At 41.2% G+C, this 22,835-nt stretch overlaps 1 protein-coding gene across 6 annotated transcripts in view; it reads right to left on the reverse strand.

The window, feature by feature from the left end:
• The window catches only part of AGAP1 (ArfGAP with GTPase domain, ankyrin repeat and PH domain 1), a 1,748,840-nt gene that overhangs the window by 1,395,538 nt on the left and 330,467 nt on the right, over positions 1-22,835 (reverse strand). For all 6 annotated transcript variants that reach the window (XM_033947219.1, XM_033947222.1, XM_033947220.1 and 3 more), the window contains one exon: positions 3,975-4,102. In XM_033947219.1, the coding sequence (XP_033803110.1) occupies positions 3,975-4,102 (128 nt within the window). The remainder of the gene's footprint in view (positions 1-3,974; positions 4,103-22,835) is intronic.

The following is a 22,835-nucleotide window of genomic DNA, read 5'->3' on the forward strand; positions in this document are numbered from 1 at the left end:
CACATATTTGGTCTTAATAAATCACAAAATTATAGGTGGTTGCAATTGAAGCAGGCCATCAGGAGGGGTTCCCTGAATGGAAAAATCTTGAAAATCAATATAGCTTGCCGTTCTTATGTTTTCAGGCGGATTTCCTGGGAAACCAGGCTGCTCAGTGGTATAAATTAATATCTGGATTTTTGAATAAAAAAACTGAAAATTGGTCTGCGGGACATTTGGAGCATTGAGATAAAGCATCAAATTACTGTGTCTCAATGGCCACGAATTTGGATTTGGAGGATGAGATGTACGGCGTCAGCATTTATGAGACAAACTTGGTTTTTCTTGTTGCATAGAGCATTTTGGACCCCAGTTCGGATACAGAAATTAGATAGCTCTAAGTCTAATAGATGCTGGCACTGTCATCTCGAAGCTGGGACATTAGATCATTTACTATTCTATTGTCCATTGATACTTAACTTTTGGAAATCCATTTGGAGTCAAATAAATAATTTACTGGAAAATCCTGTGGCATTATTGTATGATACTGTGTTATTTGGTACATCAATGAGAGTTTAAAAGCTAAATATCTTCTAATAATAATAAACTTTTACTCATTATAACAGGGGTTGCCATACAGCATATTATGAAAAACTGGAAAAATTGAGACCTGCTGAATTATAATTTTTGGTGAAATTCTTTATGCCACATCTTTAAAATGGAGTGTGTAATAGCCATACAGCAGGGGCATTTTAAGAAATTTAAGGATGTTTGGGAGCCATTAACAAAATATTGTAAAGAATGATTATTATTTTTTCCCTTTGAACATACACGTCCAAGTTGGAGGGGGGCATGGGGATACTTTTTGTTTTCTTATGCTTAAGGACAATTGATGGGTATGTGGGAGTGAGGGATATTTGATGTGAATTAGACTTTGGTAGAATATTAAGTGATGTTAAAGTGTAAAATGATTTTATCTTGTATTGCATTTATTGAAAGTTTTAAAAATGAATAAAGAATTATTTTTAAAAAATAGTACCTGGTGGGCCACATGTGGCCCCCGGGCCACAGGTTTGAGACTACTGCTTTAACAGCAAAGCAGAGCAGTCTCAGAAGCAGCCTGTAGCCAAGCTAAGAGGAAGCAGTACTGTAGTGCAAACACAGATCCAAAGAAGCAGCAGAACCTTACTGAACCTGAAACCCAGGTAGACCCTTTTGAAGGGGAAATGCAATGGGAGGTGTTATCTAGGGGTTCTGAGTTTGATGAAAACATGGAACTAGAAGAAGGCTTGAGCTTGTATGAAAATATTAATGAAGATTTAGAAATGGACACTGTTTAACTGGCTAAGGCACTGCTCTAGTAATCTGAAGCTAAAAGTACATGACAGTTTGGTTTATGATGGGCAGAAGCTGAAGAGGCTTGAAGAGTGATTGTTGTTTGGTTTTTCACTCATGCTAAGCTTGTCCCAGACTACTGGAGCTAGTATCACAGAGAAGTGCGAGTCAATTAAATAATTAAGGCATCAGAAGCAAGCCAGTGTTTCTGATATCAGAAAGGAAAGACTGTGGAAAAGTTGTCTAAGCTTGTTCTGACAGAACATACATTGTGTGAAGCACTTCTTATTACTAAGATCAAATGGGATAATGAAAACCTTTTAGGAGGGATCTTATAAGCAGATCATTTAAGATCCAATGCACTGGTTTTATACAGTAATTAAAACCAGTGAAGTGCTTCAGTTTCCATGGCAAAGCTAAACCAAGGTTTGAAGTATAAAAGTGTTTTTCCTCTTAGTCATTGGGGCTGGATGAAAGAGGGCTGAACTGAAGCAAGACTGGCTTAGATTAGGCCAAGGCCTTAGTGAATGAACTGACCTATAACATAAAAATTAATTCCTGATATTTTCTTTTGAATGAACTCTTAAAGCTGATTTAAGGCAAAATTTATGACAATTTACTTAAGAAAAAAGTTCCCGAGTTTTTGTTTGATTTGCACTGATATTTTCGAGGAACTCTTTAGCATGGAATAGAGATGGATAACACAGAATAAAATTATCTTGGTTCATCAGACTGATGTTACCTCATTCCTGCAGTTACCCCAGTTCTACCAACTCCAATGAAAACCGCTCAGACTAAGTTAGTGGCCTAGTTAAACAATCGTTGGCTACAAACAATGGACCAGTACCCGGTCACATGAGCCTGGTATGTACTAACACCTTTACCTCTTAGGGGGGTGGGAAGAGGTCAGTGATCACTGGGTGATTAAAAGGGAATGTTTTCATCCCTCCAGTGGCCATCTGATCAGTTTCTTAGTTGTTACTGAAACAGCTCTAGCCAGAAACATCCTATTTTTTGCCCTGGACATTTTTACAATGTTCCATTTTCATGGAAAAACAGCTAAATTGTAAGCCTATCCAAATCCAAATCACTCACAACATGCTTCCAACACACACCGTTTAGATTAATGCAAACTGCATAGAAAAACTCTGAAAAATAAGTTTCAAAAACAGCAATTTGGATATTTTGTGGGAAAAAAGTCAATCTACCCGTCTCTAATCTGCTATTAAACCATATTGGCTAATTTTGGACTTAGCAGAATATCATATTATTAGTGGTAAACATTTACTTGAAGCCTCCTATTAGTCATTTACTGGAGGTGTTCCAGTTTCCTTGAAACAGGTAGTAAGTTCCATGGGTACAATACTAAATAGCACCTTTCCTTTACACTATGGACATAATTCTTTAAGTAGGCTCTTCTGTTAGGTTGCCCCTATGACACACAGTGAGAGCTTATTCTTTAACGACATCTGGGTGACCAGATTCTGTTATGGAATACTAATTACCACAACCCAGCATTAGCACACCTAAAAGTTATACACCTGCAGTAATATCAATTAGGCACCCTTAGAGAATATGCTTAGAAATGCAGCTAACACTTATACACATAACTGTACACTTATCCATAAAATTGCTAGTATGTTACAAGTTTATATGTGCAAGTGGTACATAAAATGTGTGCATCCTTGCCTTTATATGACAAATCATTCATATGTAACTCATTTGACTTCCTTAGAATACATAAAAATAGCACCAAAGCTTAGATTTGAACTCTCTCACAGCTCATCTTTCGGCTTCTTGGTTCCTTCTCAAGTAGGAGAATATCCAAAAGAGATCCACCCAGAAAACTCTTATATAAGAACATAAGCAGTGCCTCTGCTGGGTCAGACCAGAGGTCCTTCATGCCCAGCAGTCCGCTCACACGGCGGCCCATCAGGTCCAGGACCTATATAGTAATCCTCTATCTATACCCTTCTATCCCCTTTTCCTTCAAGAAATTATCTAATCCCTTCTTGAACCCAAATACCGTACTCTGTCCTATCACACCCTCCGGAAGCGCATTCCAGGTGTCCACCACCCTTTGGGTGAAGAAGAACTTCCTAGCATTGAAATTTAGGAAAGCTGTAAAGACCCAACTTTTCTGTCAAGCCTTTTCTTTTTAGTTGGCTTCCTTAGAATAGTTTGTATAGATCTCTTTTCCTCTTTTATCTGATTTCATGTTTTGCTTTGCTAGACTGTGTGTTCCATATTTTGGTCCTATTTTGCATGATTAATTTGTATTTATTTCATGTTTTGGGCTGCTATTTGTTTGTATTGAAAACTGTTATGATGCCATTTTTTCTTCAAGTAACAACATATCAAACAACCATTATATAAAAATATGTTTTAACCGATTCAATGGTGTTGGCAACATTTCCCCTACTGGTTCCTAACATGACAGTTTTATAAACTTTATGGCTTCTTTTCTTTACTGGTGGTATGCCAAGCCTGTTGGAAGAGAAAAGGGCACATCAAAATTGCTCCTTTAAACTTTAGTGAGTTTCTTCAAGTCTTTTCAGACATATGCAATAATCTAACACTTTTAGAATCTTAATAGTTACCACATCTTCATGCCAAACATGTGCCATTTGTCAGAGTGTCTGTGTGTTGCCTCTACCTACCTGGCTAATATGTATAGTGGATACTTGTGCTGAACAGACTGATGAGTGACTTGGAGAATTTGGTAACGATTTACAGGGACCAATGGAAAACTGCTGTTTCTTCCTTGTTGCTACAATCTTCTGGGCAACTAGGGAAAAGAGGAAGAAATAATTTACAAATTAAAATTTATTTATTAAAAAAATTTATATACCGCCTATAAACAAAGTGGTTTCCATAAAAATAAACATACATAATTATAAACACAAGATAAAATTACAATCCTAAAATTAGAACAAAATTACAGTTCCATTAATTTCATTCGCAAAGAAGAAAAAAAGGGAATTCAGAACTCCTTAAGAACTGTACTCTAAACTCCCAAAGTATTCAATTTGGAAAGCAACACTGTATCGAAGCGACAGTATCAAAAGCCCCCAACACATCAAGTGAGATCAAGCAGTATGAATGATGTCCATCCAAATCCTCCCTCAAAATATCTAAAACCGATATCATTAATTAAATATATACATGCACTATAACCTGTCAGCAAAGTGCACTAAAACTTGAAAGAGAATAATCATTAAAATACAGAAAACAAAATTATATGGAAAACTTCTCTCTATAATTTGGGACATGAAATGCAGCTAGAGAATCTGTTTTGCCCTGAGCATCACCCTAACTTTCTGCATAACCTATTACTTATCCACACAAAGCGGCAAAGCAAGGTTAGAGGACAAATTAAAAAAGAATAAAATAGTTATTTCTTATCTAGAACACATACACTATTTAGTATACATAGGTTTATTATTTTTGTGTACTTTCAGTATATATAGGTTTATTATTTTGGTGTATTTGTCCTGTTTCAACCACATAATGCTACCATTCCATAAAACAGGGCAATGGTAAATCAGGAGACTTTTCATGGGATAGGTAATAGATCATAAAGCCACAATATGTACAGATTGAATAAATAGGATGATCAACAGGCCTGTTTATTTAAAGTATTGAATTTAAGAAGCATTCACTATTAGTGTACTTTTAGCTACTTAAGAACATAAGCAATGCCTCTGCTGGGTCAGACCTGAGGTCCATCATGCCCAGCAGTCTGCTCACGCGGCGGTCCAACAGGTCCAGGACCTGTGCAGTAATCCTCTATTTATACCCTTCTATCCCCTTTTCCAGCAGGAAATTGTCCAATCCTTTCTTAAACCCCAGTACTGTACTCTGCCCTATTACGCCCTCTGGAAGCGCATTCTAGGTGTCCACCACTCGTTGGGTAAAGAAGAACTTCCTAGCATTCGTTTTGAATCTGTCCCCTTTCAACTTTTCTGAATGCCCTCTTGTTATTTTTCAAAAGTTTGAAGAATCTGTCCCTCTCTACTCTCTCTGTTTACTTTAGTATTGGATTTAAGAACATTCACTATTAGTGTAGGTTCACATTAATAGCTACATGCTAAAAACAGGCAGTGCACTAGAAATCCCACAGTAACTGCATGCCGAGGTATTAGGCAGAAACTAGATGGCTTATGATTAAAGAATGGACGTAGGACTGCACCATGAGCTCTCAATAATGTGGAGGGTAATTTGGTAGGACCCCCTAGTGGCAGTTCAGCAAGACTACTAGAAACATGGAAAATTGAAAACAAAGTCCATATGGCCTAGAGGAGGCCGATGCCGCCTTAAAGCCAGCCGCAGCCAACTAAAACAGATGCTTAAGGATGAAATCCATGCATCGATCCTGGACATCCTTCAGGAACCCCCTCCCCCCCCAATCGCTGGGGAGAGGTGTGTATTTGGTGACTTGCGCCACCGAAAAAGTTTTATTAATGCTTGATATACCGCTTTACATTCCTAAGTGGTTTACATCATACATTGTCAAAAAATAAGTAGGGGGTATTATATACATGATTAAAATGTTAAACAAATCATACACAAAACCAAACTAGATACAAAAAGGAAATGGGTAGGGAATCCACCTTCAGAGAAGTAAATCGCTGTTAAAGCCATCGGCCATGGCTCAAGAACATTTCAAGGGACCCTCAGGAGTCTCCTAGATATCTGTAAGAATCCGAACAAGGTCAGGATGATCAGGAAAAGAGGCAGATTGTTGTCTCTGGTCACTAATGAGGGAAAATTCAGCAGTGATCAGTTGTTCCATCTGCAGCTTCAATTCCTGCACAGATTCAGAGATTAAATCCACAAGGTGTGCAGGCTTGAAGAATCTACGCACAGTGGTGTCCTCTCCCAAATCACGGGCTCCACACAGGTTGGATCCTGGAGATCAGCCAGATTCACCACATCAGTGACCGCCACAGAGTTGACCTGCAAAAGCAGAGATATGGAAAAAGTGTCCAGCACAACTGCAGGCACCGCCACCTTACTCACAGTAAGGCAAATAGAAAGATCTTGGTCCACCTGAGCAGGAGTCCCTGTGAAATGGAAACAGAGGACGGTGGAAGGGAAATAGGCAGAGACTTTTTAAGTAAGTATGCCTGATAAAACATATTCACAAATTCCGGGGGAAAATTATCCTCCACAGCGGGAGCCAACCTCTGCACCTCAGATTTGGAATGCTTGGAAGATTTGTGAGGTTTATCATAGGAGCCAAGCTTGCATTTTGCCGACACGGCACTCCCCAGGGCCCCATATTGCCATTTTCACAGGTGTTAGGGCAGAACATGCATGAAGACCCTCCCTGGAGGCCGAAGGAACTGCATCAGGGTAAACCTTGCCCCCCTCATGGACTGCAGTGCACTTGGAACATGGCTGCTCACCGCCATCCACCGCAAATAAAGCATGAATCTGTGACATGTTGCCATGGGGAGGTCATCTATGTGGTTTTCTTTCAAAAATGAAGCTGTCAAGAATATAAAATAACTTTAAAATTGAATCTGGAAAAATCTAAGGTAGGCACTGAGGGCCTGTTTTGAGTAAAAATAGCCCGGGAAAACCACAGCGAACCCTCAAAAATAGAGATTTTAGGATTTTAGGGATGGGGAGGGGCATAGGGCATGTAAGGAAACCACCTAAAAACCCCTTTTTGAAGACCTCCCCCAAAATCTCTGATTCAAGATGTTAGCTCGTACTCACAGAAACGTGTGCTGACAGGAAACACTGCAGCCTGTACTCACTGTGACAAGTGCTGAATGAGAGAAACTGCAGACAGAGATGAATAAGCTCACAGGGAGATCCTTTGCATCAGTGAACTAGAAATCTGGATTTCAAGTCTTCTGACTGCTCCACCAACCTGAACACCATGGCCGGAGACTTCCGCCACCTTGTGTAGATGACCGGCAAAGGAATGCAGTTTGGCTCTGATCTCGGTAGCGCCTCCATGGAACCGCTCAGCCTAAACTAAACTTTAAGTTTATATACCGCATCCTCTCCACAATTATAGATCTCAACATGGTTTACAAGAGCTTAATATAAGGAAGGAACAGCATAATGGGGTTGGGGGTTGATTACAGGGGGGAAGAGAGCATTATATTTTTGAGAATAGCCTAGTTTTCAGGTGCTTTCAGAATAGTTGGAAGGAGCCCAGATTCCCTAGTGGGGCAGTAAGATTATTCCAAAGCCCTGTGATTCTGAAGAAGAGAGATTTCCCTAATTTTCCCGCATAGAGGATACCTTTTAGCGAGGGGAAGGATAGTTTAAGTTTTTGGGTGGACCTGGTGGTGTCGGGACTCAAGGAGTTCCAAGATAATGGAATTAGGGGAGGGAGTATGCCATGTAGAATCTTAAAAGCTAGGAGGGCGCATTTAAAATAGACCCTGGAAATTACTGGAAGACAGTGAATTTTGGACAGAAGGGAAACATGATCAAATTTGTTTTTTGCGAAGATCAGCTTGGCCGCAGTGTTCTGAATTCGCTGAAGTCTTTGAAGACTTTTTTTGGTTAGACTTAAATAGATGGAGTTACAGTAGTCTAGTCTGGAGAGGATGACAGATTGTACAAGGACAGCAAAATGTTGGTGGTGGAAGCAGGATCTCACTTTCCTCAGCATGTGAAGGCTAAAAAAGCATGACTTTACCAAGGAGTTAAGATGGTCATTGAAGGAAAGAGAAGAGTCTTTAATGATGCCTAGAACTTTGCTTGAGAACTCAAGCTGCAGTGTGGTGCCAAAAGGCAGAGAGATGAGGGTAGGTAGCTGATCTAATTTTGGGCCGAGCCAGAGTAGTTTTTTGGACTCATTCAGTTTCATTTGTACTGTGATTGGAGCTCCGTTATGCATGTTGTTATGTTCTCAGAGAGGTTGGTAAGGTTCGAGTCTGTCTCGAGAAGGACAAGGATGTCATCAGCATATGTATAAAGTGTTTCAAGGGAAGTTAGATTGGAAGAGTTTCAGGGAAGACATTGTCACAACCCATGTTCTTGCAGACGCTGCAAGTCTTGGGTAAGTGACTAGGACTCCAATACATCGTGTCCCTTGCTACTAAGGGATCCTCCAGGTCTTATTTTAGGCAAGCTTTCTACCTCATAGGCATGCAAGGTAATAAAGTTCTAGTCAAAATTGGCAAAAAACAAAAATAGCTTTATTCCAGCAGTAATAACATAACTTCAAGCCACTCAGGTTTCAGTCTTGCAAGTCAATACGTCTTCATAGTACATGACATTATCAGCTTGCCTCATTCTTATGGCAGAGGATCTTCCTGTAAGCAGATTCTGCTTCTCTGGCAGCATTTCCAGGAAGCACATGGCACAGTGAGGAGCAGGCTGACAGCCTGAATCTGCCATTTTGGGAGGTCTTTAAAAAGGGGTTTGAGGTGGGTTCTAAGTGAGACCTAGCCCTCCCCACCCCTAAAATCGCAAATTCTGTTATGCTCCTTCCAGATTCCATAAGAACATAAGCAGTGCCTCCGCCGGGACAGACCATAGGTCCATCCTGCCCAGCAGTCCGCTCCCGCGGCGGCCCAAACAGGTCACAACCTGTCTGAATCACCAGAAGGGGCCCCCTTGCCACCTTGGTTTCTCATTGAAGTCCTATCTTCCCATCGAAGTCCTAACCCTCCGGTCTTGCACATGCACGACCTGGTTGGGTTTCTATACTTATTACCTGGTTAGCTTTCTATACTTGTGTTACATCCCAGCACCTCTCTCAGTTTCCCACGATCCCTTTATCCCTCAGGAATCCGTCCAATCCCTGTTTGAATCCTTGTACCGTACTCTGCCTGATCACTTCCTCCGGTAGCGCATTCCAAGTGTCCACGACCCTTTGGGTGAAAAAAAACTTCCTTGCATTTGTTTTGAACCTATCTCCCTTCAGCTTCTCCGAATGCCCCCTCGTACCTGTTGTCCCCTTCAGTCTGAAGAATCTGTCCTTATCCACCCTCTCTATGCCCCTCATGATCTTGAAGGTCTCTATCATATCTCCCCTGAGCCTCCTTTTTTCCAGAGAGAAGAGCCCCAGCCTATCCAACCTCTCGGCGTATGGGCAGTGTTCCAGTCCTCTTACCAGTTTCGTTGCTCTCCTCTGGACTCTCTCAAGTACTGCCATGTCCTTCTTGAGGTACTGTGACCAATACTGAACGCAGTATTCCAGGTGTGGACGCACCATCGCTTGATACAGTGGCATGATGACTTCCGTGTCCTGGTTGTTATGCCCCTCTTTATGATGCCCAGCATCCTGTTGGCTTTTTTCGAGGCTGCTGCGCATTGTGCAGATGGCTTCAGTGATGCATCTACCAGCACACCCAAGTCTCTCTCCAGACTGCTGTCTCCCAACAATGCCCCCCCCAATTTGTAGTTGAACAACGGGTTCTTTTTCCCTATATGCATGACCTTGCATTTTTCCACATTTAAAGCGCATTTGCCATTTGTTTGCCCAGTCTTCCAGCTTGTCCAGGTCCCTTTGCAGGTCCTCACACTCCTCCCTGGACCTAACTCTGCCGCACAGTTTAGTATCGTCTGCAAATTTTATAACCTCGCACTTTACCTCCTTTTCCCGGTCATTGATAAATATGTTGAAGAGTAACGGCCCCAGCACCGATCCCTGCGGCACACCGCTCGTGACTCCCCGCCAGTCAGAATATTGTCCCTTTACTCCGACCCTCTGCAGTCTACCCGACAACCAGTGCTTGATCCATCTGTGCACATCCCCTCCCATCCCGTGGTTCCACAGCTTCCTAAGCAGCCTTTCATGTGACACCTTGTCGAAAGCCTTCTGAAAATCGAGATAAATGATGTCTATGGGTTCCCCATTGTCCACCCAACTGCTTATTCCCTCAAAGAAGTACAAAAGGTTCGTTAAGCATGACCTTCCCTTACAGAATCCGTGCTGGCTTGTTCTCAGTAGGCCATTTCTCTCGATGTGCTCGCAAATGTCGTCCTTGATCATAGCTTCCACTATCTTCCCTGTAATTGAAGTCAGGCTCACCGGCCTGTAGTTCCCGGGGTCACACCTCGATCTCTTCTTGAAGATAGGTGTGACATTCGCCAATTTCCAGTCCTCTGGTACCTCTCCAGTTTTCAAGGATAAGTTGCAAATATGCTGGATTGTGCCCGCTATTTCTTGTCTTAGTTCCTTCAGAACCCTTGGGTGGATCCCGTCTGGGCCCGGTGATTTGCCGCATTTTAACCTGTTTATCTGTTTGAGGACATCCTCCTTACTTACCTCTATGTGTTTCAATTTTTCAGCCTGTTCCCCACTCATGAGCTCCTCTGAGTCTGGTATATTAGATGTGTCTTCTCTCGTGAAAACCGACGAGAAGAACATGTTCAACCTCTCAGCTACCTCTTTATCCTACTTAATCACTCCCTTCCTATCCCCATCGTCCAACGGCCCCACCTCCTCTCTCGCTGGTCGCTTCCCCTTTACGTAACTGAAGAATGCCTTGAAGTTTTTCGCCTCCTTGGCCAGCCCCTCTTCGTATTTCCCTTTTGCTTTTCTAACTTCTCGGTGGCATTCCTTTTGGCATTTCCTGTGCGCCTGGTGATTTTCCTCCGTTGGGTCCTTTTTCCATCTCCGGAAGGATACTTTTTTTGTCATTTATTGCCCTCTTTACTTCTGTTGACATCCAAACCGGGTCCTTTGGCCGCTTGTTCTTGCAGCCTTTCCTGAAACTGGGGACGTGCATTCTTTGTGCTTCCTGCAGGGTGTCCCTGAATAGGGTCCAGGCGCTTCCTACAGTCTCCATCCTAAAGATGTTTCTGAGCTTCCTCCCCACCATTTCCCTCATAGCAACATAGTTCCCTTTCCTGAAGTTGAGCGCAGTTGTTGCGGTCCTCCTTACTATGGGTGTCCCCCTTTCTAATGTGAATCTGATCGCGTTGTGGTCACTATTTCCTAGTGGTCTTCCCACTTCTACCCCTCTTGCAGGCCCCCCTAATCCATTTAGGATGAGGTCAAGAGAAGCACCCCCTCGCGTCGGTTCCCTGACTAGTTGCTCCATGAAGCAGTCCCTCACCGCTTCTACAAATCCTGTTTCCCTAGTGCAGTCAGAGTGACCCGTGCTCCAGTCTATCCCCGGGTAGTTGAAGTCCCCCATCACTGTTACACTTCCAGTCCTGCATTCCTGTCTCAGTTCAGCTTCCAAGTCGTGTCCGACTCCTTCTGGCGTACCAGGTGGGCGATAGTACAGCCTCAGTTTTATGCCTGCACCCTTGTTTCCCGGCAATTTGACCCATAGCGATTCCAGCCCCTCTGCCTTCGTTGCCAAATCCATCCCTACCGAGTAGAAAGAGTCCTTTATATATAGTGCTATGCCTCCCCCCTTCTTGTGGATCCTGTCCCTCCTGTAGAGCTTGTACCCCGGCAGAACCTGTTTGTTTCTCGTGTGGGGATCTGGAATCAGAGGAAAGACTAGTATCTGATCGGAGGTAGAACTTAGCAACGGTTAGTTCCCTGTGGAAGGACTAAATCAGATATTAAAGCTTAGCACCTAATTGTTTCTTGTAGGGCATGAACAGAGGTATCTCTTGGCAGAAATGTAAAGCAAAAGTAAATAGACCAGTGAGAAGAGAGAAAGAGGGTGCTGGCTAAGGAGCCGATTGGGAGTAGGCTTTTTTAAAAATATATAATTTTAATTTGGGGGGCGGTCTGGTCCGCTGAGGCCTTAGGGAGCTAGAAGGTGAGACGGGAGAAGAAAGGAGGGGCCTTGTCTGCTGGGTCCTTAAGGCTTGCATTCTACCCACTAGTGGATGAACCTGGGGTGAGCAAGCTCCCAAGGGAATCGTCCCCGAGCCCCAATCTGATGTGCAGGCTGTCCAGGAGACTTACTGACAAGCAGGGAACCCCCCAGAAGCATACTTTTTCCAAAGATCTGCGATCTCCTGTAGTCAAGGATGTCCCCGCAGGGAACCTTAACAGCACGAGGGTGAAAAAAGCAAACAAAAAATACTGAAATATCACAAAATTAAACACGAGCAGAAAAGATAAGCTCCTACAGCCTGGCCTGTATGAAGAACTAGTAAGCTGAGGAGCATGTACAGTGATGATGCATGAGGGGGAGGAGTTAAAGCCTCTGAGGTTTCCTACAGATCCTGATGGGTAGATGGAAATAACCCACTGGTTCCAGAATAAAGTTGGATTGTATAAGAAGCTGTTGTTGCACCACTCCTCAAAAAAGGCTCAAGGAATGGGCATCAACATGGCAGATGAGGTTCAACGTGGATAAGTGTAAAGTGATGCATGTAGGTAACAAAAATCTCATGCACGAATACAGGATGTCTGGGGCGGTATTTGGAGATATCTCCCAGGAAAGAAACTTGGGAGTTATGATTGACAAGTCGATGAAGCTGTCCGCGCAATGTGTGGCGGCGGCGAAAAGGGTGAACAGAATGCTAGGAATGATAAAGAAGGGGATCACAAACAGATCGGAGAAGGTTATCATGATGCTGTACCGGGCCATGGTGCACCCTCACCTTCGCTGTACATGAAGAAGGGCACGGTACTACTTGAAAGGGTCCAGAGAAGAGCGACTAAGATGGTTAAGGGACTGGAGGAGTTGCCGTACAGTGAAAGATTAGAGAAACTGACCTTTTCTCCCTTGAACAGAGGAGATTGAGAGGGGACATGATCAAAACATTCAAGGTACTGAAGGGAATAGACTTAGTAGATAAGGACAGGTTGTTCACACTCAGGTAGGGAGAATGAGAGGACAATCTCTAAAATTGAAAGGGGATAGATTCCGTACAAACGTAAGGAAGTTCTTCTTCACCTAGAGAGTGGTAGAAAACTAGAACGCTCTTCCGGAGTCTGTCATAGGGGAAAACTTCCTCCAGGGATTCAAGACAAAGTTAGACAAGTTCATAATGAACAAGGAGGTACGCTGGTAGGACTAGTCTCAGATAGGGTGCTGGTCTTTGACCAGAGGGCCGCCGCTTGTGCAGACTGCTGGGCATGATGGACCACTGGTCTGACCCAGCAGCGGCAATTCTTATGTTCTTATGATGGCAGATAAAGGCCAAATGGCCCATCCAGTCTTCCCATCCGCAGTAACCATTATCTCTTTCTCTATCTAAGAGATCCCATGTGCGTATCCCATGCTTTCTTGAATTCGGACACAGTCTCTGTCTCCAACTACCTCTTCCGGGAGATGCATCTACCACCCTTTTTGTAAAAAAGTATTTCCTTAGATTACTCCTGAGCCTATCACCTCTTAACTTCATCCTGTGCCGTCTCATTCCAGAGCTTCCTTTCAAATGAAAAAGACTCAGCTCATATGCATTTATGCCATGTAGATATTTAAACATCTCTATCATATCTCCCCTCTCCTGCCTTTCCTCTAAAGTATACATATTGAGATATTTAAGTCTGTCCCAATACACCTTATGTAGAAGATCACACACCATTTTAGTAGCAGCAACTGAACTGGAAGCCAGTCAGCAAGACTCGTGTGAATAGGAATTCTAATACAGCTTCAGGGAAGTAGCAGGACACACCTCATTATGAGGCTCAAGTAGAATCCCATGACTGGGAAGCTCTGAGAGAAACTGTCTTTATGTTCTGAAGTAGAGGAAGGTTTGAATACCTATGATGAAAGTGGTGATTATGCAGTTGCGCAAGACCTTGAGGAAATGGATATTTCTTGAACCAGCTAAAAGTTTGTTGCAGACAAAGTAAAATTCTATGTGGTTTTGAGCCAAATTGAAGGCACAATGCAAGCAAGGTTTTGAAAAAGAACTGTTTGTTAAGAATACAGCAGGGCAGTGAATTGAAAGACTGGAATCAAGGCCACTGTTTTGCTAAGAGTAAAGAGAATTATTTGTTAAGCAGCTTTATTATGCCAAGCCTGCTGTAGAAAAGCCTTGCAATAAGAAGTCCGCTGAAAAGAAAAATTAAAGATCTAATGGGATATTCTTTCGGGTAGGATCTATATAAGCTGATCTTGCAAGTGGATAGATCCCATGCCCTGGGTTCAACAAAGTGATTAAACCCAGGGAAGTACTTCAGTGGTTATACTACATGGAACTGTAAAGTCAAAAGCAGAGCTGAAAGCTGGTGTAGTTTTCTATGCTTTCAGGCTTGAATAGGATATGCTGGTCTGAGACAGCTGACTTAGGCCAGACTAAAGCCTGCAGGAGGGCAGGAAAAAAACTATATGGCAAAGAATAATATTTTGTTTCTTTCTTTTTTTATTTTTTATTTATTTATATTCTTTTACAAGTTGAATAAACAATACTTGAAAGGAAATACAACAATTTAAAAAGAAAAACTAATAATGAAATTATAAAATAATTCCACACTAATAACTAATAATGAAATTATAAAATAATTCCACACTAATAACTATACTTAAAGTCCACATTAAGGAGAGAGAGAATCAAGCAAATTCCAAGGGAAGTTGGATTTCAAGAAATACTAAATTAATCAAATTACAGAGTGCAGCTGGAATCAATTAATAGCCTGGTTAGGAGGTTCCATTGAAGTCTTTGGAACTCTTGTAGTTGTTTTACCCTCAAGGAAAAATTGCAACTGATCAGGTTCATAAAAAATATATGTTACTCTGATATGTAATGCAACATTTACACGGAAAACGTAACTAAAAGGTTGCTCCCAAATTCAAGATTGATTGACGATAAGCCAAGAAATTTCTTACGTCTGGCTTGCGTCCATTTCGATACATCAGGAAATATTGAAATTTTGAATCCATGAAATTCCACATTATCAGTCTTATAACATAGACGAAGAATAGCATCCTTATCTTGAAGAAAAACAAAAGTTACCAATAAAGTGACTAAGCAAAATTTTCTCTTGAGATGTCTCTTAACATACCAGTGAGATCCAATTCTCCTGGTAGTGTTTCTCCTTTTTCTTCATCCAGTTTTGGAAGATTAAGGTAATATAACGTTTGTAACGATGGCATATTATTTTCTAGAAATTTCAAAACTGATTTCAAGAAAGAGTGGAATAAATCTCTAGGTGATTGAAATTTGGAAACTGGAAAATTTAAGAGTCTCAAGTTCAAATTCCTATTTGCATTCTCCAAATTTTCTATTTTCCTAGTGAACAAAGCCTTTTCTTTCAGTTGTGAGTTTGTAAATACTTTTACTTCTGCCACGGTTTTCTCTAATTTGTCCATTCTAATAGACTGGTGTTGGAATTTCTCATCAAAGGTTTTAAATTGAGAGAATTTTGAACTGAGGAAACAAATTGGGAGCATACCTTATGCAAGGATTCCAAGGCGCTCCAGATTGCTTCCATGTCAATCACCGGTGATCTAATCAGAGGTGCTAGGGAAGATATTCCTGGAGGCTCCACAGAAGATTCCGCCTCTCCAATCCCTGCTTCACTCCGAGTTCCACGTCCTCCGGGCACAATTGCTGGCTGTGAGGAAGTCAGCAAGCTATAATCCTCATCCGGGGTCAGAGGCAAAACCTGCAGCGCCAACAGAGACATCAACTCCGGCGCTTCCTGAGCTGCTGAAGGTGTCCCTGAAATCGTCCTGGGGTGCGGAGGAACTCCAGGTCCCAAAGGGCTGAGCGATACTTCACCCTCCAAGACTGAGGTCTGTCTACCTCGGTCAGCGGAAGCGCCCTGTCCAGCTGGAACAGCATAGGTTGTTATTGCTGTTTGCCATGTCAGGAAGGTGGAAGAGGAGGCAGGAAGATCACTCCTCTGCTTACCCCTGTGCTTAGGCATGTTACAGAAGGAAAAAGGGTAAGTTTCCGACAGAAAATTGTAAAAATTGGCAACAAAGTGCAGGAGCCACCCGACAGCGCGACTCACTCCGTCGCCATCTTGATTCTTTGTTTCTTTGTAATGTTTAGTATTTGGACAAAGACCAGTCTATGAACAGTATTGGAGTGTATTAATTCAACTTACCTATGAGAAAAGAAGACCCCTGTGTTTGCTTTGCTTATTGAATGCTTTGAAATACAGAAGTGCAAAAAAAGACTGAATAAAATACTTTTGTGTTTATCAAGATTGGATTGTTTTTTCAGAACTCTTTTAGTGCAGTGTTTTTCAACCTTTTTACACCTATGGACCTGCAGAAATAAAATAATTATTCTGTGGACCGGCATCGGTCCGTGGACTGGCAGTTGAAGAACACTGAGCTAAGTCATGGGCCAGACCCCGCCCATCTCTACCCAATCTCCACCCCAGACCCCTCCCCCATAATAATACTAATATCACCTTGCATGTCCCGTGCCTCATCTGGAAGCCTTCCCTCTGATGTTGCAACGTCAGAGAGAAGGCTTCCAGTTCAGGCGCAGGATACCCGTAGGAGCCACTGACCGTGGCTTTGTGCACTGAATCAGTTAGGAAGAGGGAGCTGGCTCGAAGATAATGCCGCATCGATTGCACCGTGGACCGGTGGTTGAAGAACACTGTTTTGGGCCTGATGCACGTGCTGGCCCTGTGGACCGGCAGGAAATTTCTGTGGACCGGCACTGGTCCATGGACCGGTGGTTGAAGAACACTGTTTTAGTGTATCCAGTTCTATCAACTCCATTATATTCACTCAGTCAAGGTTTGTGGCCTTGGCAAGGGCCATTGGTCTCTATTAGGATGCCCACGCTCTGTCACAATCTAAATAATGTCTTATCTCCCCCGTTTACCATGTCAGCTATTTTTTTCTTCCATTTGTATCTTTGATTTACTGACTACTTGACCACCCTCTCTTAACTTTTCCAGATATTTTTGCCTGTCTTCCTCTTTCTGCGATCTTTTGTAGTTTATGAAAGCTAACCTCTTATTCCTTACCTTCTCAACTACTACTTTTGAGAACCAAAGCGGCCTTCTTTTCCTTACTTCTACTTACTTGCCTCAGAAAAAGGTGTCACCCTTACAATAACTCCTTTCAGTTTTGCCCACTTCCAGACCTTCCCATTCAGACAATTCCTTGATGTAATCCCCAATCCCTAATGTGACCATATGTCTCATTTTGAACAGGACCATCCTGTTTTTAGATCCCCTGTCGCGTTGTCCCCACACACAGCTTCGGGACGCTGAAATGACCCGTTTTCAGAGACAGCGTCCTGAAGCTGTGCATGGGGACAATGGGACAGGCAATCACTTCCCCTCCCTTCCTCCTGCACCAAAGCCAGCCTCCGTCCCTCCCTCTAGTACCTGAAGTCTGGCCTACCCCCCCCCCCGTCTGCCGCCGCTGCTTGCCGCCCATTGCAACTGAAGGAAAGAAAGAATTTTTTTTTTTTTTTTTAAATTGGATGCACAGTCAGAAGGAAGTGCAACCAAAGACTCATGAAATCACCAGATAACAAAGGTAGGAAAAATTATTTTATTTTATTTTATTTTTTTAAGTTTAATAGTATTTATTCAATTTTTAAGAAACAAAAATACAGGTAATACAGGTATAGCATAAAAGAAGTGAACATCAACAATGTACTAATGCATTTTCACATTCCTACAGGACAGTCAGTAGTGAACAACAGTATGTCAAAATAGATAAGTCAATATGAAATTGAATACAAGAAGTAGGTAGTAACAATTATGAATATGATTGTACAGCATTTAAGAGAGTTCAACTGAAAGTATTAAGAAAGAGAGTTAATAGAATATGAAAGGACCTTAGACCACATTTTAATGAATAGGATAGAGGAGGAATGATTTTTTTCTGCTATCAATTTTTCATATCGTGCATACATACAGTGTTCTACCATTCATTATAATGTAAAGAACAGAAATCTTTCCCATGAGATAAGATGATTTTCAGCGCAATCAGGAGAAAACAATTCAACATTTTAATATTGTGTTTATCAAGTGATGGTACTAATGTGGAACCCCCTGTTATAAGTATAGAATAATTGAGTTGAACTTGGATGGGTAAGATATCACATATAGTTGCCCAAATATCTAACCAATATGATTGTAGCAGGCTGCAATGGTATAACATATGGTCTAGTGCAGTGATTCCCAACCCTGTCCTGGAGGAACACCAGGCCAATCGGGTTTTCAGGCTAGCCCTAATGAATATGCATGAGAGAGATTTGCATATGATGGAAGTGATAGGCATGCAAATTTGCTTCATGCATATTCATTAGGGCTAGCCTGAAAACCCAATTGGCCTGGTGTTCCTCCAGGACAGGGTTGGGAACCACTGGTCTAGTGTACCTATGTCTGTGTTACATGACCAACATAAATTATACACTGTTGGGTTAAGTTTGGAGAGTTTATTAGGGGTCCAGTACGCTCTGTGGTATAGGAAAAGGACTAGTTGTTTTATCGAAGCAGCTTGCAGTGATCCAAACGCAGTAACAATCTATACCAAGATGATGCTACCCCCTTCTTAGTGCTTATCACTGCGTTCCAATCTAGAATCATCGGGGTCACTTGTAAAATTAACTGATTTTTTCCTGAGTGCTTGTATGCAATGTTATAATTGTATTCAACTGTAAAATTGGTTTGGAGGAATATCATATGAGGTAATTAATGTAGCAAAGTCGGTTAGTTGCTTATCACTGATCAACTGTTATTGACCATATACCTGCTTTAATCCATGATTTCCATTCGATATGTTGACCTTGTATTTTCACAAAAAAGTATTTTAAAATCTCAGCTTTATTAATATTTCTTCATTAAAAATATATTTCAAAAAACTTTTCTTTTTATATATATTAGTAAAGTGCTCAATCCATGAAATCAATCATATTTTTAAGATAACTTATGACAGTGGTTAATCCAGGGCCATTATAATCTTCTTAGCCCTTCACCAACCTTCTATGTAATAAACGAACTCTTCTACAGGTTGGATTTCCTTCAAAACCACTATGAGTTTAGTGAATATGTACAAATGTGCTAAAGTGATATAGTGCTATAAACTTGACTCCTTTAGGTTTCTTCTACCCCCCCCCTGGTAGAAGAATATGGCACATTTGCACATATTCACTAAACTCATAGTGGTTTTGAAGGAAATCCAACCTGTAGAAGAGTTCGTTTATTACATAGAAGGTTGGTGAAGGGCTAAGAAGATTATAATGGCCCTGGATTAACCACTGTCATAAGTTATCTTAAAAATATGATTGATTTCATGGATTGAGCACTTTACTAATATATATATATAAAAGAAAAGATTTTTGAAATATATTTTTAATGAAGAAATATTAATAAAGCTGAGATTTTAAAATACTTTTTTGTGATTATAACATCCAGCTATACGAACAATATCTCCCAAGTTTTGTGAGACCTTGTATTTTCACCATAGGGTTATGCCATATCGCAGTGTGAATGGTGGTATTCCATTGGACAGGTGCCATCATATCTATTTCTTGTAATGCTAAGGCAGTGGCTTGGAGAATAGGATTGTCCGGTAAATTATCAGAAGGCTTTAGAAAAGAGTAGACTCTCAGACGATCCATGGTATACATTTTTTGTTCCATTTGTAACCAAGTGGGAGGACTGGAATATTTATTTTCTGTTAACCATATAGAACCTTGTCTAGCTAAAAAAGCAACATGATAATCATACATAAGAACATAAGAAGTTGCCTCCGCTGAGGCAGACCAGAGGTCCATCTCGCCCAGCGGTCCGCTCCCGCGGCGGCCCATCAGGCCCTTTTGCCTGAGCAGTGGTCCCTGACTAGCTTTATAACCTATCTCTACTCCTATTCCTGTAATTTACCTCTATTCCTATCCCTATAACCCATTTCTACACTTATGTAATGTAATGTAATTTATTTCTTATATACCGCTACATCCGTTAGGTTCTAAGCGGTTTACAGAAAATATACATTAAGATTAGAAATAAGAAAGGTACTTGAAAAATTCCCTTACTGTCCCGAAGGCTCACAATCTAACTAAAGTACCTGGAGGGTAATAGAGAAGTGAAAAGTAGAGTTAGAGGAAAAATAAAAATAAAATAAACATTTTAACAAGACAGCATTGATCTAAATACTTTGGAAGGTAGAAGAGAGGAGAGAAAGGAATAGAAGCAGAAGGGGGAGAATTCTGGAGAAATTTAAATGATAGAAATAGAACAAAACAAAGACAAAAGGCAAAACAATAGATAAGATTAAAGATAAATCATAAGCTGGAAAGAAAAATAAAATAAAACTTTGTCTTCAATCCACGGTTTCAGCGTCAGTGATGAAGTGGAGCAAGTAAGTTTAGGAGGAGCGATTGACATTTCCAGAAAGGGCTTATCTATACCCCTCAATCCCTTTGTCTTCTAGGAACCTATCCAAGCCTTCCTTGAAGCCCTGTACAGTGCTCCTATCTACCACAGCCTCTGGAAGCACATTCCGTGTATCCACCACCCTCTGGGTGAAAAATAATTTCCTAGCGTTTGTTTTAAACCTGTCCCCTTTCAATTTCTCCGAGTGCCCCCTTGTACTTGTGGTCCCCTTTAGTTTGAAAAATCTGTCCCTGTCTACTTTCTCTATGCCTTTCAGGATCTTGAAGGTTTCTATCATGTCTCCCCTAAGTCTCCGCTTTTCCAGGGAGAACAGTCCTAACTGTTTCAATCTGTCAGTATATGAGAGATTCTCCATACATACTGGGGAAGTTCACTCCTCCATTGTGTTTTGCACATTTCAACTTCTTTAGAGCTATACGTGGTACCTTATGATTCCATAGGAATTGTGTCATCAGTGACTCCATCTTTGAGTAGGTGTGCCGGGGAAGTAAAAATGGTAACATTGAGAGAATGTATGTGATTTTAGGAGATAGCACCATCTTAATAGAGTCTAATCTACCCCACCATGTAAGCTTCAGAGGCAACCATTGTGTTGTAATTCGTTTAATGATATTAAGAATATGGGCTTCATTAAGCATTCCTGTTTCTTCTATTGAGGTTCCAAAAAATATTCCCAGGTATTTCAATTGTGAAGGAGAATATTTAAGACCCTGATCTGAAATGATGTTTTTACATGTTTTATTATTCAATGGCATAACTTCGGTTTTGGTGGTATTCAGTTTGTAGCCGGAAAGGAGAGCATATTGATCAATAGTTCGTAATATGTGTGGTATAGAATCCAAAGTAGAGTAAATCAGGACATCATCTGCATAAGCTGATAGTTTAATTTGTAAATCATCTATTTGTAGTCCAACGATGTTAGGATTATTACGAATTGCTATTAACAAGGGTTCCAGTGCAATATTGAATAATAGAGGTGACAAGGGGCAACCCTGTCTAGTACCCCTGGTCGGGTGAAAAGTGTCTGAGAGCGTGTCATTGATGCGTAGTTTGGTTGATGGATTAGAATATAGAGCACGAACCATTGTGATAAATCTCTCAGGGAATCCGAACCATTGCATAACTGTAAAGAGGAAAGGCCACTCCACTCGATCGAATGCCTTTTCAGCATCGAGTGCTATTGCAACCAATGGATCTACATGACTTTGAGCCTGTATAAGTATGTGTGCAAATAGTCTTATGTTATCACTAGAAAGTCTACCCTTCATAAAGCCATTTTGATCCACTTTAATGATTTTAGATAAAACATGGTTCATACGTGTGGCTAATAGTTTTGCATAAATTTTCACATCCACGTTTATTAGTGGTCTATAGGTTTGTACTTGCAGGGGATCTTTGTCTGGCTTGGGAAGAACTAGGACCAAGGCTTCTGTAAAAGTACCAGTCGCAAATCCATTGTCTGAAGATGGCAAAAATATTGAGTCAGGAACGGAAGAATATCCTCTTGAAAGGTGATGTAGAATTCGACAGGTAACCCTTCAGGACCCAGTGATTTTTGTTTCGCCATAGTATGAATAGCCTGTGAAACTTGTATCTCCGTAATCTGTTCAGACAATTGTTCGACATCAACTTCCGTGAGAATTTGATGGGGCAACTTTTGAAGAAATGGTTCAAATAAGTTTTGATTTGGATGTTCTGAGGCATACAACTCTTTATAAAAGGACTGGAACTGTGAACATATGTCTTTGTCATTCAATACTAACTCACCATTAATATCTTTGACGGCAGGAATATTAGTTTTTTCGGAGCGTGGTTTCAAATATGTGGCAAGTTGATGTCCACATTTGTTCATAGTTGAGTAGTATGAAGCAGATTTAATAAAAATTTCCTTGGAAGCCTCATTACTTAAAGCTAAATTATATTCAAATCTCAGTTTATGTAGCGTTGATTGTAGGGCAGGGTTGCTTAAATCAGCCAGATGAAGTTGTTCTGCTTCTTGGATTTTGCGTTCTAATAAAAGTAGTTCGACTCTTATTTTTCTTTTTGGTGGCTACATATGAAATTATAGTACCTCTTATAAAAGCCTTAAAGGCATCCCATGTGATTTGCAAAGAAGTATCAGTGGGTTTATTTATAGCAAAAAAGTCCGCTATGTTGTTTTTGGTGAATTAAACAAAGTTATCAGAGAGTAAGGAAGAGTTAAAGCGCCATAGACCTGTGTTACGAGCCTGTCCCATATCTTTAAATGTAATCAAAATAGAGGCACTTTCGAAGCTAGAGAGAAACTAGATAAAAATAGTCATTCCTGGAATATGACAAGTGTGGGGGAGAATAAAAGGTATAACAAGTCTCC

The sequence above is a fragment of the Geotrypetes seraphini genome, chromosome 5 (assembly GCF_902459505.1).
Source record: "Geotrypetes seraphini chromosome 5, aGeoSer1.1, whole genome shotgun sequence".
Classification (NCBI taxonomy): domain Eukaryota; kingdom Metazoa; phylum Chordata; class Amphibia; order Gymnophiona; family Dermophiidae; genus Geotrypetes; species Geotrypetes seraphini.